This window comes from Mobula birostris, chromosome 1 (assembly GCF_030028105.1).
Source record: "Mobula birostris isolate sMobBir1 chromosome 1, sMobBir1.hap1, whole genome shotgun sequence".
Lineage (NCBI taxonomy): Eukaryota > Metazoa > Chordata > Chondrichthyes > Myliobatiformes > Myliobatidae > Mobula > Mobula birostris.
The window spans coordinates 5616204-5634138 of record NC_092370.1 but is presented as its reverse complement, the minus strand read 5'-3'; the positions used below and the strand labels follow the sequence as shown (position 1 = coordinate 5634138).

General features: G+C 43.6%; 1 protein-coding gene across 3 annotated transcripts in view; it reads right to left on the bottom strand.

Annotated features, from left to right (window-relative positions):
- The window catches only part of rad54b (RAD54 homolog B), a 222473-nt gene that overhangs the window by 52554 nt on the left and 151984 nt on the right, over window positions 1–17935 (bottom strand). For all 3 annotated transcript variants that reach the window (XM_072251878.1, XM_072251885.1, XM_072251892.1), the window contains 2 exons: window positions 9913–10138; window positions 2005–2212 (listed from right to left, as the gene is read on the bottom strand). In XM_072251878.1, the coding sequence (XP_072107979.1) occupies window positions 2005–2212; window positions 9913–10138 (434 nt within the window). The remainder of the gene's footprint in view (window positions 1–2004; window positions 2213–9912; window positions 10139–17935) is intronic.

Below are 17935 nucleotides of genomic sequence, written 5' to 3'. Positions count from 1 at the left end.
CAAATACCTGGGGATACCAATTGACAATAAACTGGACTGGTCAAAGAACACTGAGGCTGTCTACAAGAAGGGTCAGAGCCGTCTCTATTTCCTGAGGAGACTGAGGTCCTTTAACATCTGTCGGACGATGCTGAGGATGTTCTACGAGTCTGTGGTGGCCAGTGCGATCATGTTTGCTGTTGTGTGCTGGGGCAGCAGGCTGAGGGTAGCAGACACCAACAGAATCAACAAATTCATTCGTAAGGCCAGTGATGTTGTGGGGATGGAACTGGACTCTCTGACGGTGGTGTCTGAAAAGAGGATGCTGTCCAAGTTGCATGCTATCTTGAGCAATGTCTCCCATCCACTACATAATGTACTGGTTGGGCACAGGAGTACATTCAGCCAGAGACTCATTCCACCGAGATGCAACACTGAGCATCATAGGAAGTCATTCCTGCCTGTGGCCATCAAACTTTACAACTCCTCCCTTGGAGGGTCAAACACCCTGAGCCAAAAGGCTGGTCCTGGACTTATTTCCTGGCATAATTTACATATTACTATTTAATTATTTATGGTTTTATTACTATTTAATTATTTATGGTGCAACTGTAATGAAAACCAATTTCCCCCAGGATCAATAAAGTATGACTATGACTATGACTATGACTATGACTATTTCTCTACCATCCATGTGCCCATTTAAGAGTTTCTTAACTCCCCTAAAGTATCTGCCTTTACCCAGAACTCTATGTGGGTCGATGGTACTAGTTCAGCATGGACTAGATGGGCCCATTGGCTTGGTACTGCACTGTGGTTGGTGGAGTTGTAGATAGTGTGGAAGGCTGTTTCAGGTTACAAGGGGCATTAACAGGATGCAGAGTTGGGCTGAATAATGACAGATGGAGTTCAACCAGGAGAAATGTGAAATGATCCACTTCGGAGGGTCAAATTTGAAGACAGAATACAGGGTTAATGACAGGATGCTTGGTCATGTGGAGGAACAGAGAGATCTTGGGGTCTACATCCATAGATCCCCACAACGTAGCCATGCAAGTGTTTGTGTGTTGGCCTTCACTAGTCAGGGGATTGCATTCGAGAGCCATGAGGCAACAAGACCCTGGTGAGACCACACTTGGAATATTGTGTTCATTTCTGGTCATCTCATTATAGGACGGATGTGGAAACTTTAGAGAGGATGCAGAGACCTACCAGGATGCTGCCTGGATTGGAGACCATGTCTTATGAAGATAGCTTGGATGAGCTAGTGGTTTTCTTTTTAGAGCGAAGGACGATGAGAGGTGACTTTATAGGGGTGTACAAGAGGATAAGAGGCATAGATAGAGTGGGTGGCCAGAGTTCTCTGTTCTATGTTCAAATACTATGACGGTACTGCTTCCATCAAGGCAGTGCCGAGACAGAGGAGATACAAATTGCATCTTGAAAGAATGATGGGGTGGTACAGCCATAAGGAACAGCAATATTATTTATTTATTTGTTGCTTATTAATTATTTGTCCTTTTGTATTTGCACAGTAGTTGTTTGTCCATCTTTGTGTGTCATTTTTCATTGATTCTATTGTACTTTTGTGCCTACTGTGAATGCCCTCAAGAAAACGAATCTGAAGTATATGGAGATATTTGGGCAGCTCGGTACCATTGGGGTTAGCACGACACTATTACAGCTCGGGGCATTCCAGAGTTTGGAGTTCAATTCCAGCACCACTCTGTAAGCAGTTTGTATGTTCTCCCATGGAATGTGTGGGTTTTCCCCGGGTGCTCTGGTTTCTTCCCACAGTCCAAAGACGTACCAGTTAGTCAGTTAATCGGTCATTGTAAAATTCTCCTGTGATTAGGTTAGGGTTAATCGGGTTTGTCAGGAGTTGCTAGGACAGTGTGGCTCGAAGGGACTACTCTGTGCTGTTTCACTAAATAAATAAATATACGTACTCTGAAAATTAATTTGTGTTGAACTTTGCTTTCAGTTCTGCACCAATGACTTAGTGATGATTTATTGATAACTTACCAGTGAGAATCACTCTTTTCTCACAGGAGAGGCTAAGAATTGCCGTGGATGTCTTAATCGAACTATTTTTTAAACGGTGCCCTTCGTCACAGATTAATAGGTTGAATTGAATGCTCTGAATTTGTTCCAGGCACCGCAGCAACATCTCATAACTGATGACAAGAACTGAGTACAGCGGCGAAGCGATGAAGTCTTCTACTTTATGATCCTGTAGGTAAATAAGTTAACAAAAATCAGAGACAGAGGCCTCACTTGGAGTACTGTGAGCAGCTTTGGGCCCCTTATGTATGAAAAGATGTGCTGTCATTGGAGTGGGTTCAGAGGAGGTTCACGAAAAATGGTTCCGGGATTGAAAGGCTTGTCATATGAGGAGAGTTTGATGGTTCTGGGCTTGTATTCATTGAAATTTAAAAGAAGGAAGGGGAGATCTCATTGAAACCTTTAGACATTTTAAAGGCCTAGATAGAGTGGATGTGGTGAAGATGTTTCCTACAGTGAAAGAGTCTAGGACCAGAGGGAACAACTTCAGGATAGGGGGGTGTCCATTTAGAACAGAGATGAGGAAGAATTTCTTTAGCCAGAAGGTGGTGAATCTGTGGAATTCATTACCGCCAGCAGCTGTGGAGGCAATAAAAGGGAAATGGATCAGCTACTGATGGGCCAAACGGCCTAATTCAGCTCCAATGTTTTACGATCTTGTGGTCACTAGGATGATTCTTGCTTGGTTTTGTACTTTCCAAGACAGATCAGATCAACAGCAGACTTGCTTGCTGCCCTACATCATCTTTCACATTTCCCATTATCCGTTGTAGTGCCCCCTCTCCTTTGTTCTTGTTAATGTTCTGTATCTAAACATCATAACCTGAACACATACTCAGGTTACTGGGAGCTGTGTGGCCTTGGCTGTTCCGCAGACCTGTCCTTCATGACTTTGGATCACTCGTTGCTGCTGCCCATGAGGGAGACGCCTGTTGGCATGGACATCGATTTCTACAACTTGTGGTAATTTCTCCGCCCTCCCCTTTTCTCTTTTTGAAATCCCCATTCTGGCTCTCTTCTTACCCCTACTCTTCACCTCATCTGTCCATCACTGCCCCAGGTGCTATTCCTCCATTCCTTTTTATCATAGTCCTCTGTCCTCTCTTTTTATCCCTCTCAGATGCCTCCTGCTTCAGCCCTTTAACCTCTTCCATCTATTACCTCTTAGCTCATTCCCCTTCCCTCACCCACACACCTTCCCTCACCTTCCCCCTCACTGGTCTCACCTATCACCTCCCATCTTCGCACTTCATTACCCCTCAAAGTACAAAGTTCAAAGTAAAATTTATTATCAGAGTACATACACATCACAACATACAGCCCTGAGACACACATCAAAGTTGCTGGTGAACGCAGCAGGCCAGGCAGCATCTCTAGGAAGAGGTACAGTTGACGTTTCAGGCCGAGACCCTTCGTCAGGACTGACCTGACCGTACAGTCCTGACGAAGGGTCTCGGCCTGAAAAGTCGACTGTACCTTTTCCTAGAGATGCTGCCTGGCCTGCTGCGTTCACCAGCAACTTTGATGTGCGTTGCTTGAATTTCCAGCATCTGCAGAATTCCTGTTGTATACAACCCTGAGATCCTTTTTCAGAGGGCATACTTAGTATCTATAGAACAGTAACTGTAAACTATAAACATCAGGATCTGTAAACTGTAAGCAAACTATGCAAATGCAGAGATAAATAAATAGCAATAAATAACGAGCATGAACAGAGTACTTAAACGAATATAGCTACCCCCTTTTGTTCAAGAGCTCGATGGTTGAGGGGTAGTAACTATTCTTGAACCTGGTGGTGCAAGTTCTGAGGCTCTTGTATCTTCTACCTGATGGCAGCAGTGAGAAGAGAACATGGCCTGGATCATGAGGATCTTTGATGATGGATGCTGCTTTTCTATGGCAACGTTTCATGTAGATGTGCTCAATGGTTGGGAGGGTTTTACCCATGATGTACTCGGCTGAATCCACTACCTTTTGTAGGATTTTTCACTCAAAGGCCTTGGTGTTCCCCTACCAGGATGTAATGCAGCCAGTCAGCACAGTTTCAGCACAAACTTGCCAAGGTTTTTGATGACATACCAAACCTCCACAGATTCCTGAGGAAGTAGAGGTGCTGTTGTACTTTCTTTGCAATAAAATTTATGTGATGGGTCCAGGACAGGTATTCTGTGATAGTGACACCCAGGAATTTAAAGATACTGGCCCTCTCCACCTCTGATCCTCCAATGATTACTGGCTCATGGATCTCTGGTTTCCCTCTCCTGAAGTCAACAATTAGTTCCTTGGTCTTATTGACATTGAGTCAGAGGTTGTTGATATTACACCACTCAGCCAACTTTACATTCTCGCTCTTGTATGCTGAACTTTCCCCGTACCTGGTCTTACCCATCAATTCCCAGCTTCTCACTTCACACACTCCCCCTTCCCCACCCACCCACCTGGCTTCACCTATCACCTCCAGCTTGTCCTCCTTCCCCACCATCCAGCTTCTTATTCTGGCCTCTTCCCCCTTCTTTCCAGTCTTAATGAAGGGACTTGTCCCAAAATGTCAATAACTTATTCCTCTCCATAGATGTTGCCTGACTTGGTAAGTTCCTTCAGCATTGTGCATGTATTGCTCTGATTTCAGGTGTCTGCAGAATCTCTTGTAGTTATGGATTATTCAGTCTCTAACATTTAGAAAACAAAACAGCATATAAAGGAAAGTAAATGAAAGAAAACTTCACTCAATTTCACTTGCTCCATCACTGAACTGTTCCCTCTTCATCTCATGTTCAACATGTCTAATGTATAATAATAATAATAATTATTTCTTTTTATTCTTACTTCTTGTATTTTTCACAGATTGTTGTCTTTTGCACATTGATGGTATGTGTGTGCTGTTATGTGTATTTTTTCATTGATCCTATTGTATTTCTTGTACTTACTGTGTATACCTGCAGGAAAATGAATCTCAGGGTTGTATATGCTGAAATAAGACCAGAAGACATGGGAGCAGAATTAGGCCATTCAGCCCATCTAATCTACTCCACCATTCCAACATGGCTGATCCCAGATCCCAATCAAACCCATACACCTGTGTCCTCACCATATCCTTTGATGCCCTGACCAATCAGGAAACGACCAATTTCCACGTTAAACATACACATGAAATTGGCCTCCAGTGGAATCTGTAGCAGAGTATATCCAAGATTCACAACTCACTGGCTAAAAGCTTATGATAGGTTCAAAAAATTGAGGTAGTGATAGAGATCTAGAAAATTATGAGGCTAGCAGGAAGGAGCTTAAGAATGTAATTAGGAGAGCCAGAGAGAGCCTTGAGAAGGCCTTGGCGAGCAGGATTAAGAAAAACCCAAAAGCATTCTACAAGTATGTGAAGAGCAAGAGGATAAGACGTAAAAGAATAGGACCAATCAAGTGTGATAATGGACAAGCGTGTATGGAACTGGAGGACATAGCAGAGGTACTTAATGAATACTTTGCTTCAGTATTCACTAAGGAAAAGGATCTTGGCGATTGTAGGGATGACTCACAGTGGATTGAAAAGCTTGAGCATATGGACATTAAGAAAGAGGATGTTCTGGAGCTTTTGGAAAGCATCAAGTTGGATAAGTCTCTCCCCTCTCCCAGGCTCACCTATCACTTACCATCTTGTATTTCTTCCTCCATTCCCCCCCCCCCACCTTCTTACTCTGACCTCATCTTTTTCTCTCCAGTACTGATGAAGGGTCTCAGCCAGAACGTCGACTGCTTATTCTTTTCCATAGATGCTGCCCGGCCTGCTGAGTTTTGTGTGTGGTGCTTCTAATGTGTGAGCTGGCTGCTATTTGCACAGGGGCGTTCATGTTTGGAGGTTACAGGTTTCTATCGAACCTCTGTCGGGGGCTGGTCATAATTGACTGGATGAGATGTACCCCAGGGAGGCGAGGGAAGAGATTGCCCTGACTCTAGCCAACATAGTTCTCCAGATCATTGAGGTATACAAGCCTCCAAACCCTACGACAAGGTTGTGGTCCTCTTGGAGAAGTGATGGAGGAACAGTGGCGTATTTCCAAAATGGGGGGGTGAGGAGTGGTGGGGAATGCATGCCCGCGACAGTGTCTGCCTCGACAAGCTTCTCAGTGTCCCCCATTGGTAGAAGGTATGCATTTCAAAGATATTGTGTTGAGTGGCGGAGGGAGTGCATGGAGTCCAGTCAAGCAGGCTACTTTGTCCCAGGAGATGTTAGGTTCCTTGACCTTTGGAGCTGCATTTGTCCAGGTGAGCGGGCAGTATTCCTTTGCTCTGGTGTATGTGCAGATGGTGGAGAGGTTTGAGTCGACAGCAGGTGGGTCAGTTGGCCTCTATACGGTTCTCTAAGCCATAGTCTATTTGTGGCTGGTGGAGTTGAGTTTCTGATATCATTGCTGAGCCTCTGGCGATGATCTTTGCATCATCAATGAGGACGGGAGAGGTTCCGGAGGATTGGAGGGTTGCAGATGTTGTTCACTTATTCAAGAAAGGGAGTAGAGATAGCCCAGGAAATTATAGACCAGTGAGTCTTACTTCAGTGGTTGGTAAGTTGATGGAAAAGATCCTGAGAGGCAGGAACTATCAGCATTTGGAGAGGCATAATACGATTAGGAATAGTCAGCATGGCTTTGTGAAAGGCAGGCCTTGCCTTACGAGTCTGACTAATGTGACTAAACACATTGATGAAGGTGGAGTGGTAGTGTATATGGATTTCAGCAAGGCATTTGATAAGGTATCCCATGCAAGGCTTATTGAGAAAGTAAGCAGGCATGGGATCCAAGGGGTCATTGTTTTGTGGATCCAGAATTTGTTTGCCCACAGAAGGCAAAGAGTGGTTGTAGACAGGTCATATTCTGCGTGGAGGTCGATGAACAGTGGTGTGCCTCAGGGATCTGTTCTGAGACCCCTACTCTTCCTGTTACCTTTCAAACTGGTAAATTGCTGCTGATACAATTGTTGTTGGTAGAATCTCAGGTGGTGATGAGAGGGCGTACAGGAGTGAGATCTGCCTGTATTGTGCTGTAGGTTTTCTATATTTCTAAAAAAACTCTTACTTAGCTCCATTCTAATAGATCGCCCTTCGATTTTAAGGCTGTGCCCTCTAGTTCTGGATAGACCCACCATTGGAAACATTCTCTCCACATCCACCTATCCAGTCCTTTCAATATAAAACCATAAATAATTAAATAGTAATATGTAAATTATGCCAAGAAATAAGTCCAGTACCAGCATAATTAACATATTACTATTTAATTATTTATGGTTTTATATTGCTATATTTATACTCTATTCTTGGTTGGTGCAACTGTAACGAAAACCAATTTCCCTCGGGATCAATAAAGTATGACCATGACTATACGAAGATAGGTGGAGGAGTAGGTAGTGTTGAGGAAGCAATGCGATTGCAGAAAGACATAGGCAAATTGGAAAAATGGGCAAAAAATGGCAGACGGAATACAGTGTTGAAAAATGTATGATAATGCATTTCGGTAAAAGGAACAACAGTCGGACTATTATCTGAATGGGGAGAAGGTTCAAACATCAGAGGTGCAGAGGGACTTAGGATTCCTCGTACAAGACTCCCAGAAGGTATCAGCCGCAAACTTTGCCACAAAGCTATCAATTCCATTATCAAAATCACAAACACTGTGAAAAGCAGTGGTTCCAATACTGATCCCCGAGGGACACCACTAGTCACCGGCAGCTAAGCAGAAAAGGGCCCCTTTATTTTGACTAAATGCCTCCTGCCTGTCCCCATTCCGCTATCCATACCAGTACCTTTCCTGCAACGCCATAGGATTTTATCTTGTTAAGCAGCCTTGTGTGGCAGCTTATCAAATGCCTTCTGAAAATCCAAGTAAATGACATCCACTGCCTCTCCTTTGTCCACCCTACTTGTTACTTCCTCGAAGAATTCTAACAGATTTGTCAGGCAAGACTTCCCATTCCAGAAACCATGCTGATTTTGACTTATTTTATCATTAGTCTCCAAGTGCCCTGACACTTCGTCCTTAGTAATAGACTCCAACACTTTCCCAACCACTGAGGTTTAGCCTAACTGGCTCATAATTTCCTCCCACAAACAAGAAAAAAATCTGCTGATGCTGGAAATCCGAGCAACACACACAAAATGCTGGAGGAGTTCAGCAGGCCAGGCAACATCTATGGAAAAGAGTACAGTTGACGTTTTGGCCGAGACCCTTCAGCTGTTCTGCTTTTCTGCTGAAAGGTCGCAGCCTGAACCGTTGACAGTACTCTTTTCCAAAGATGCTGCCTGGCCTGCTGAGTTCCTCCAGAATTTTGTGTGTGTTGCTATAATTTCTGCTCTTTTGTCTTCCTCCCTTCTTAAAGAGTGGACTGACATTTGCAATTTTCCAGTCCTCCGGGACCATACCAGAATCAAGTGATGCTTGAAAGATCATAACCAATGCATCCCTTATCTCTTCAGCAACCTCTTCCAGTACTTTGGGATGTCGTCCATCCAGTCCAGGTGACTTATCTACTTTAAGAACTTCGAGTTTGCCTAGCACATTTTTCTTTGTAATCCTCATGCTCCTTGACACTCACGGATCTCTGGCACACTGCTAGTGTCTTCCACAGTGAAGACAGATGCAAAGTACCCATTAAGTTCATCTGCCATTTCTTTGTTCCCCATTACTACCTCACCTGCATCATTTTCCAATGGTCCAATATCAACTCTCACCTCCCTTTTACTCTTTATATAACTGAAAATACTTCTAGTATCCTGCTCTATATTATTGGCTAGTTTGCCATCTTATTTCATCTTTTCCCTTTTATAGCTGTTCTAATTACCTCTTATCGGGTTTTAAAAACTTTTCAACCTCCAACTTCCCACTAACTTTTGCTACCTTATATTCCCCTTCCTTGGCTTTTATGCAGTCCTTAACTTTCTTTGTCAGCCACAGTTGCCTACCCCTGCCATTTGAGAACAACTTCTTCCATGGGACTTATCAATCCTGTGCCTTGTCAACTATTCCCATAAACTTCAGCCATCTCTGCTGTGCCATCATCCTCACCAGTATCCTCCTCCAATCCACCTGGGTAAGCTCCTCTCTCATGCCTTTGTACATCCATTTATTCCATTGCGATACTCATAAATATGATTTATGCTTCTCCCTCTCAAATTGTAGTATGAATTAAATCATATTATGATCACTGCCTCCTAAGTGTTCCTTTACATTAAGCTCCCTTATGAGTTCTGGGTTATTACACAACACCCAACCCAAGATTGCCTTTCCCCGAGTAGGATTAAGCACAAGCACAAGGCATTCAACAAATTCCCTCTCTTGTGATCTGACACCAGCCCAATTTTCCCAATCCCCTTGCAAATTGAAGTTCCCCATTACAATTGTGACATTACTCTTATTACAAGTCTTTTTCAGCTTCCTTTGCAATCTCAACCCCACATCTTGGCTATTATTTGGAGGTCTCTATATGATTCCCATAATGGTTTTTTTACCCTTGCAATTTCTTAACTCCACCCACAAAGATTTAACATTCTCTGACCCTGTGTTATGTATTTCCAAACATGTAATTCCATCTCTTACCAAAAGAGCCACATCACCACCTATGCCTTCCTGCTTGTCCTTTGCTACAAAGTATATCCTTTGATGTTAAGCTCCCAACTACGGCCTTCGTTCAGGCACAACTCAGTGATGTCCACAATATCATACCAACCAATCTCTACATATATACCAACATGTATGACTTCGATAATAAATTTACTTTCAACAATGGAATTTTGAATTGCTGAATATTACTTGCAATTAATTTTCATTATTCAAATGGGAACTCTATGAAAATATCAAAGAGGAAGGAAGAGACATAAAAGGTTACCTGATCCACTGCAAAAACCTTTAACCTCTCCAGTCCAAGCCACTTGTGGAACTCGCTGACCCAGTTCTTCACAAGACTCCCTGGTGTGACTATAAGAGTCTTCTTGATGATAGGCTTGTTCCCATAAAGTCCTTGGCGCATCAGGGTCCAAATCAGGGCAATACACTGCAGGGTTTTCCCCAAACCCATTTCATCAGCCAGAATAGCACCGAACCTGCCAGATGTCCTGGAAATAATTGTTTATATTTCAGAATCACGTTTATTATCACTGACAACTGTCAGAAAATTTGGATGTAAAACTTGAAAATCAGAATAAAATTTTAAAAATCAGCATAAAAGTATCAAATATATGTATATAGTTGATATTGTAATTTAGCATTAAGCTATCCATAACAACTATCCATACAAAGGCTATGGGAACTGTACCTCCCTGAATTGCAGGACTCTGCAGAGAGTGGTGCAGACAGCCCAGCGCATCTGTAGTTGTGAACTTCTCATGATTCAGGACATTTACAAAGACAGGTGTGTAAAAAGGGCTCATAGGATCACTGGGGACCCGAGTCACCCCCAACCACAATCTATTCCAGCTGCTACCATCATAAAAGCCAGGACCAACGGGCTCTGGGACAGCTTCTTCCACCAGGCTATCAGACTGATTAATTCATGCTGATTTGAGCGTATTCTATGTTACTTTGGCTGTTCTGCTTATTATATATTACTATTAAGTACTATGATTGCACATTGCACATTTAGACTGAGACGTAATGTAAAGATTTTTATGTGAAGGATGTAAAAAATAAAGTCAGTTCAATTAGCATAAAAATATAAAATACTTGTAGAATATTGATATTATAAGCTAGCCAATAATATTAAAGAGGATACCAAAAGTTTCTTCAGATACAAAAGAGAGGCGAGAGTGTATATCAGACCGCTGGAAAACAATGCAGGAGAGGTAGTGATGGGGGATAACGAAATGGCAACGAATTGAATAGGTATTTTGCATCAGTCTTCAATGTGGAAGAGACTAGCAGTATGGTGGAAGTTCCAGGTGTCAGGAGGCATGAAGTGTGCGAAGTTACCCTAACTAGAGATAAGGTTTATGGGAAACTGAAAGGTCTGAAGGTAGATAAGTCACCTGGACCAGATGATGTACACCCCAGCATTCTAAAAGAGGTGGCTGAAGAGATTGTGGAGGTATTAGTAATGGATCTTTCGAGAATCATTAGATTCTGGAATGGTTTCTGAAGAGTGGAAAATTGCGAACGTCACTCACATCTTCGAGGAGGGAGAGAGATAGAAGGATGGAAACTATAGGCCAGTTAGTCTGACCTCAGTAGTTGGGAAGATGTTGGAGTTGTCTATTAAAGGTGAGTTCTCAGGGTACTTGGAGGCACATGATAAAATAGGCTGTAGCCAGCATGGTTTCCTCAAGGGAAAATCTTGCCTGACAAATCTGTTGGAACTCCTTGAAGAAATAACAAGCAGGATAGACAAAGGGGAATTGGTTGATGTTGTGTGCTTGGATTACCAGAAGGACTCTGACAAGACCACAAGACCAAAAGACGTAGGAGCAGAAGGTGCCACACATGAGACTGCTTAACAAGTTTCAAGGTCAATGGTATTACAGGAAAAATTCCAGCATGGATAAAGCAGTGGCTGATTGTCAGGAGGCAAGGGTGGGAATAAAGGGAGCCTTTTCTGGATGGTTGCTAGTGACTAGTGGTGTTCCACAGGGGTCTGTGTAAGGACCAATTTTATGTCAAAGATTTGACATACATTTTATGTCAAAGATTTGGATGATGGGATAGATGACTATGTTGCAAAGTTTGCAGACGATATTGAGATAGGTCGATGGGCAGGTAGTTCTGAGGAAGCAGAGAGGCTACAGAAGGACTTAGATTAAGGGTGTGGGTAGAGAAATGGAAGAAGCAATAGAGTGTTGAGCACTTTGTAGAAGAAATGAAAGAGTTGGCTATTTTCTAAAGGGAGAGAAAATACAAAAAATCTGAGGCACAAAGGGACTTCAGAGTGCAGGTTGAATCTGAGGTGAGGAAGGCAAATGCAATATTAGCATTCAAGAGAACTAGAATCTAAGTGCAAGGATGTAATGTTGAAACATTGTAAAGCACTGGTGAGGCTTCATTTGGAGTACTGTGCGCAGGTTTGGGCCCCTTACCTTAGAAACTGGAGTGGGTTCAAAGCAGGGTCACGAAAATGATTCCAGGATTAAATGGCTTATCAGATGAAGAGTGTTTGATGGCTCTGGGCCTGTATTCACTAGAATTCGGAAGAATGAGTGGTGACTTCATTGAAACCCATCGAATGGTGAAAGGCCTTGACACAGTGCATGTGGAGAGGATGTATCCTATGGTTGGAGAGTCTGAGACCAGAGGCCACTGCCTCAGAATAGAGAGCGTCCTTTTAGAATGGAGATGAGGAGGATTTTCTTTAACCAGAGAGTGGTGAATATGTGGAATTCTTTACTACAAGCAGCTGTGGAGGACAAGCTTTTATGTATATTTAAGGCAGAGGTTAATAGATTCTTGATTGGTCAGGGCATGAAGGGTTACAGGGAGAAGGCAGGAGACTGGGACTAAGAGGAAAATTAGATCAGCCATGATGAAATGATGGAGCAGATGGGATGGGCTGAATGGCCTAATTCTGCTCCTATATCTTATGGTGTTATTATATTTTATTGGTTTATTTACATTATTGAAGAAGTGCACAGTAACTTTGATAAAAATGCACTACAAATCCTTTAACAGAGCACCATGCTTTTCTGCCCCATGCAGAGTTTACATCACAAGGAATTTTTGGTATTCTAAAGGTGTAGAGCTTTTCAAAGATCTAAAGATTCACATTATTTGTCAATGTACAATGAAATATCCAGGACATGCCCTCTTCTCATTGCTACAATCAAGGATAAGGTACAAGAGCCTGAAGGCATGCACTCGATAATTCAGGAACAGCTTCTTCCCCTCTGCCATCAGATTTCTGAATGGATCCTGAATCAATGAACACTACCTCCCTGCTTCTTTTTCCTTTTTTTGCACTATTTATTTAATTTAACTTTTTAAATATATATGCACTTCTTACTGTAATTTACAGTTTTTATAATATATTGCACTTTACTGTTGCCGCATAACGACAACTATCAGTGATATTAAACCTGGTTTTGATTCTGAAATGTACAGTGAAATCTGTTGTCTGCGTCAAGACAAATCAGCGAGGACTGTCTGAGAGGTATCCTGCGAGTATCGCCTCGCTTCTGGAGCCAACATAATATATCCACAGCTTGCTAACTTTACTTTGTGTAGGTCTTTGGAATATCAGAGGAAACCGGAGCACCCAGAAGAAACCCACATAGTCATGGGGAGAACTTACAAACTCCTTACAGACAGGAGCAGGAATTGAACCCTGATCGGTGTAATGCAACGTGCTAACTGCCGCCCCCTTTGGTTACCCATTAATAGAAACATAGAAAACTTACAGCACAATACTGGCCCTTTGGCCCACAGTGCTGTGCTGAACATGTCCTTACCTTAAAAATTACCTAGGGTTACCCACAGCCCTCTATTTCTCTGAACTCCACATACCTGTCCAGGAGTCTCTTAAAAGACCCTATCGTATCCACCTCCATCACCATCACTGGCAGCCCATTCCACACACTCACCACTTTCTGCGTAAAAAACATACCCTTGATATCTGTTCTGTACCTACTTCCAAACACCTTAAAACTGTGCCCTCTCATACTAGGCATTTCAGCCCTGGGAAAAAGCCTCTGACTATCCACACGATCAATGCCTCTCATCATCTTGTACACGTCTATCAGGTCACCTCTCATCCTCCACCGCTCCAAGGAAAAAAGGCTGAGTTCACTCAACCTATTCTCATAAGGCATGCTCCCCAATCCAGGCAACATCCTTGTACATCTCCTCTGCACCCTTTTTATGATTTCCACATCCTTCCTGTAGTGAGGCAACCAGAACTGAGCACAGTACTCCAAGTGGGGTCTGACCAGGGTCCTGTATAGCTGCAACATTACCTCTCGGCTCTTCAACTCAATCCCATGATTGATGAAGGCCAATGCACCGTATGCCTTCTTAACCACAGAGTCAACCTGCGCAGCAGCTTTGAGTGTCCTATGGACTCGGTCCCCAAGATCCCGCTGACCCTCCACATTACCAAGAGTCTTATCATTAATACTATATTCTGTCATCATATTTGACCTACCAAAATGAACCACCTCACACTTATCTGGGTTGAACTCCATCTGCCACTTCTCAGCCCAGTTTTGCATCCTATCAAGGTCCCGCTGTAACCTCTGACAGCCCTCCACACCATCAGCAAATTTATTAACCCATTCCTTCACTCCCTCATCCAGGTCATTTATAAAAATCTCGAAGAGTAGTGGTCCCAGAACAGATCCCTGAGGCACACCACTGGTCACCGAACTCCATGCAGAATATGACCTGTCTACAACCACTCTTTTGCCTTCTTTTGAATCCAGTTTTGAATCCACAAAGCAATGTCCCCTTGGATCCCATGCCTCCTTACTTTCTCAATAAGCGTTGCATGGGAAACCTTGTCAAATGCTTTGCTGAAATCCATATACACTACATCTACTGCTCTACCTTCATCAATGTGTTTAGTCACATCCTCAAAAAATTCAATCAGGCTCGTAAAGCACAACCTGCCTTTCACAAAGCCATGCTGACTATTCCTAATCATATTGTACCTCTCCAAATGTTCATAAATCCCACCTTTCAGGATCTCGCCATCAATCTACCAACCACTGAAGTAAGACTTAATTTCTTGGGCTATCTCTACTCCCTTTCTTGAATAATGGCACAACATCCACAACCCTCCAATCCTCCGGAACCTCTCCTGTCCCCACTGATGATGCAAAGATCATCACCAGAGGCTCAGCAATCTCCTCCCTCACCTCTCACAGTAGCCTGGGGTACATCTTGTCGGGTCTTGGTGACTTACCCAATTTGATGCTTTCCAAAACCTCCAGCACATCCTCTTTCTTAATATCTACATGCTCAAGCTTTTCAGTCCGCTGTAAGTCATCCCTACAATCGCCAAGATCCTTTTCTGTAGTGAAAACTGAAGCAAAGTACTCATTAAGTACCTCTGCTATCTCCTTTGGTTCCATACACACTTTTCCACTGGCACACTTGATTGGTCCTATTCTTTCACGTCTTATCCTCTTGCTCTTCACATACTTGTAGAATGCCTTGGTGCTTTGCTTAATTCTGTCCACCAAGGCCTTCTCATGGCCCCTTCTGGCTCTCCTAATTTCTTTCTTAAGCTCCTTCCTGATCTAATCTTCTAGATCTCTATTATTACCTAGTTTTTTGAACCTTTTGTAAGCTCTTCTTTTCTTCTTGACTAGATTTACAACAGCCGTTGTACTCCATGCAAATATCCCTTGAACATTCGCCACATTCCTTCCATACATTTCCCTGAGAACATCTGTTCCCAATTTATGCTTCCAAGTTATTGCCTGATAGCCTCATATTTCCCCTTACTCCAATTAAACGCTTTCCTAACTGTCTGTTCCTACCCTTCTCCAATGCTATGGTAAAGGAGATAGAATTGTGATCACTATCTCCTAAATGCTCTCCCACTGAGAGATCTGACACATGACCAGGTTCAATTACCAATACCAGATCAAGTACAGCCTCTCCCCTTGTAGGCATATCTATATATTGTGTCAGGAAACCTTCCTGAACACACCTAACAAACTCCACCCCATCTAAACCCCTCGCTCTAGGGACATGCCAATTGATATTTGGGAAATTAAATTCTCCCACCACAACAACCTTACTATTATTCCACTTTTCTGGAATCTGTCTCCCTATCTGCTCCTCAATGTCTCTGTTACTATTGGGTGGTCTATAAAAAAAACCCAGTAGAGTTATTGACCCCTTCCTGTTCCTAACTTCCACGCACAGGGACTCAGTAGACAATCCCTCCATGACTTCCTCCTTTTCTGCAGCCGTGACATTATCTCTAATCAACTGTGCCACGCTCCGACCTCTTTGGCCTCCCTCCCTGTCCTTTCTGAAACATCTAAAGCCTGACACTCGAAGTAACCATTCCTACCCCTGAGCCATCCAAGTCTCTGTAATGACCACAACATCACAGCTCCAAGTACTGATCCATGCTCTAAGCTCATACGCTTTGTTCATAATATTCCTTGCATTAAAATAGACACATCTCAAACCATCAGTCTGAGTGCGTCCCTTCTCTATCACCTGCCTATCCTCCCTTTCACACTGTCTCCAAGCTTTCTCTATTTGTGAGCCAACCGCCTCTTCCTCCATCTCTTCAGTTCGGTTCCCACTCCCCAGCAATTCTAGTTTAAATTCTCCCCAATAGCCTTAGCAAACCTCCCCGCCAAGATAGTCATAGTCATACTTTATTGATCCCGGGGGAAATTGGTTTTCATTACAGTTGCATCATAAATAATAAATAGTAATAGAACCATAAGTAGTTAAATAGTAATATGTAAATTATGAAATAAGTCCAGGACCAGCCTATCGGCTCAGTGTGTCTACCCTCCAAGGGAGGAGTTGTAAAGTTTGATGGCCACAGGCAGGAATGACTTCCTATTGGTCCCTCTGGGATTCAAGTACAACCCGTCCTTTTTGTACAGGTCACTCCTGCCCCAAATGAGGTCCCAATGATCCAGAAATCTGAATCCCTGTCCCCGCTCCAATCCCTCAGCCACGCATTTATCCTCCACCTCACTCTATTCCTATACTCACTGTCACATGGCATAGGTAGTAATCCCGAGAAGATTACCTTTGAGGTCCTGCTTCTCAACTGCATTCCTAACTCCCTGTAGTCTGTTTTCAGGACTTCCTCCATTTTCCTACCTATGTCGTTGGTACCAATATGTACCACGATCTCTGGCTGTTCGCCTTCCCACTTCAGGATATCGTGGATGCGATCAGAAACGTCCCGGACCCTGGCACCTGGGAGGCAATCTACCATCCGTGTTTCTTTCCTGCATCCACAGAATCGCCCGTCTGGCCCCATAACTATAGAGTCCCCTATCACTGCTGCCTTCTTCCTTTCCCTACCCTTCTGAGCCACAGGGCCGGACTCTGTGGCAGAGGCACAGCCACTGTTGTTTCCCCCAGGTAGGTCGCTCCCCCCAACAGTACTCAAGCAGGAGTACTTATTGTTGAGGAGTACAGCCACAGGGGTACTCTCTAGCCTCTGACTCCTGCCCTTCCCTCTCCTGACTATTACCCACTTAACTGTCTCCCCAGGCCCCGGTGTGACTACCCGCCTATAGCTCCTCTCTATCACCTCCTCACTCTCCCTGACCAGATGGTCATTGAGCTGTACCTCCAGTTCCCTAACACAGTCCCTAAGGATCTGCAGCTCGATGCACCTGGTGTAGATGTGGCCGTCCGGAAGGCTGGGGTCTCCAGGACTTCCCGCATCTGACACCTGACATCTGGCATTGGTGAGGCCAGACTTGTACAGTTCTGGTCACCAAATTATAGGAAAGATGTCAATAGACAATAGACAACAGGTGCAGGAGTAGGCCATTCGGCCCTTCGAGCCAGCACCGCCATTCACTGTGATCATGGCTGATCATCCACTATCAGTATCCAGTTCCTGCCCTATCCCCATAACCTTTGATTCCACTATCTTTAAGAGCTCTATCCATCTCTTTTTTGAAAGCATCCAGAGACTTGGCCTCCACAGCCTTCTGGGGCAGAGCATTCCATATATCCACCACTCTCTGGGTGAAAAAGTTTTTCCTCAACTCCGTCTAAATGGCCTACCCCTAATTCTTAAACTGTGGCCTCTGGTTCTGGACTCACCCATCAGCTGGAACATGCTTCCTGCCTGCAGCGTGTCCAATCCCTTAATAATCTTATATGTTTCAATAAGATCCTCTTTCAGCCTTCTAAATTCCAGAGTATACAAGCCCAGTTGCGCCAATCTTTCAACAAAACAGAGGGAGTACAGAGGAGATTTGCTAGAATGATAC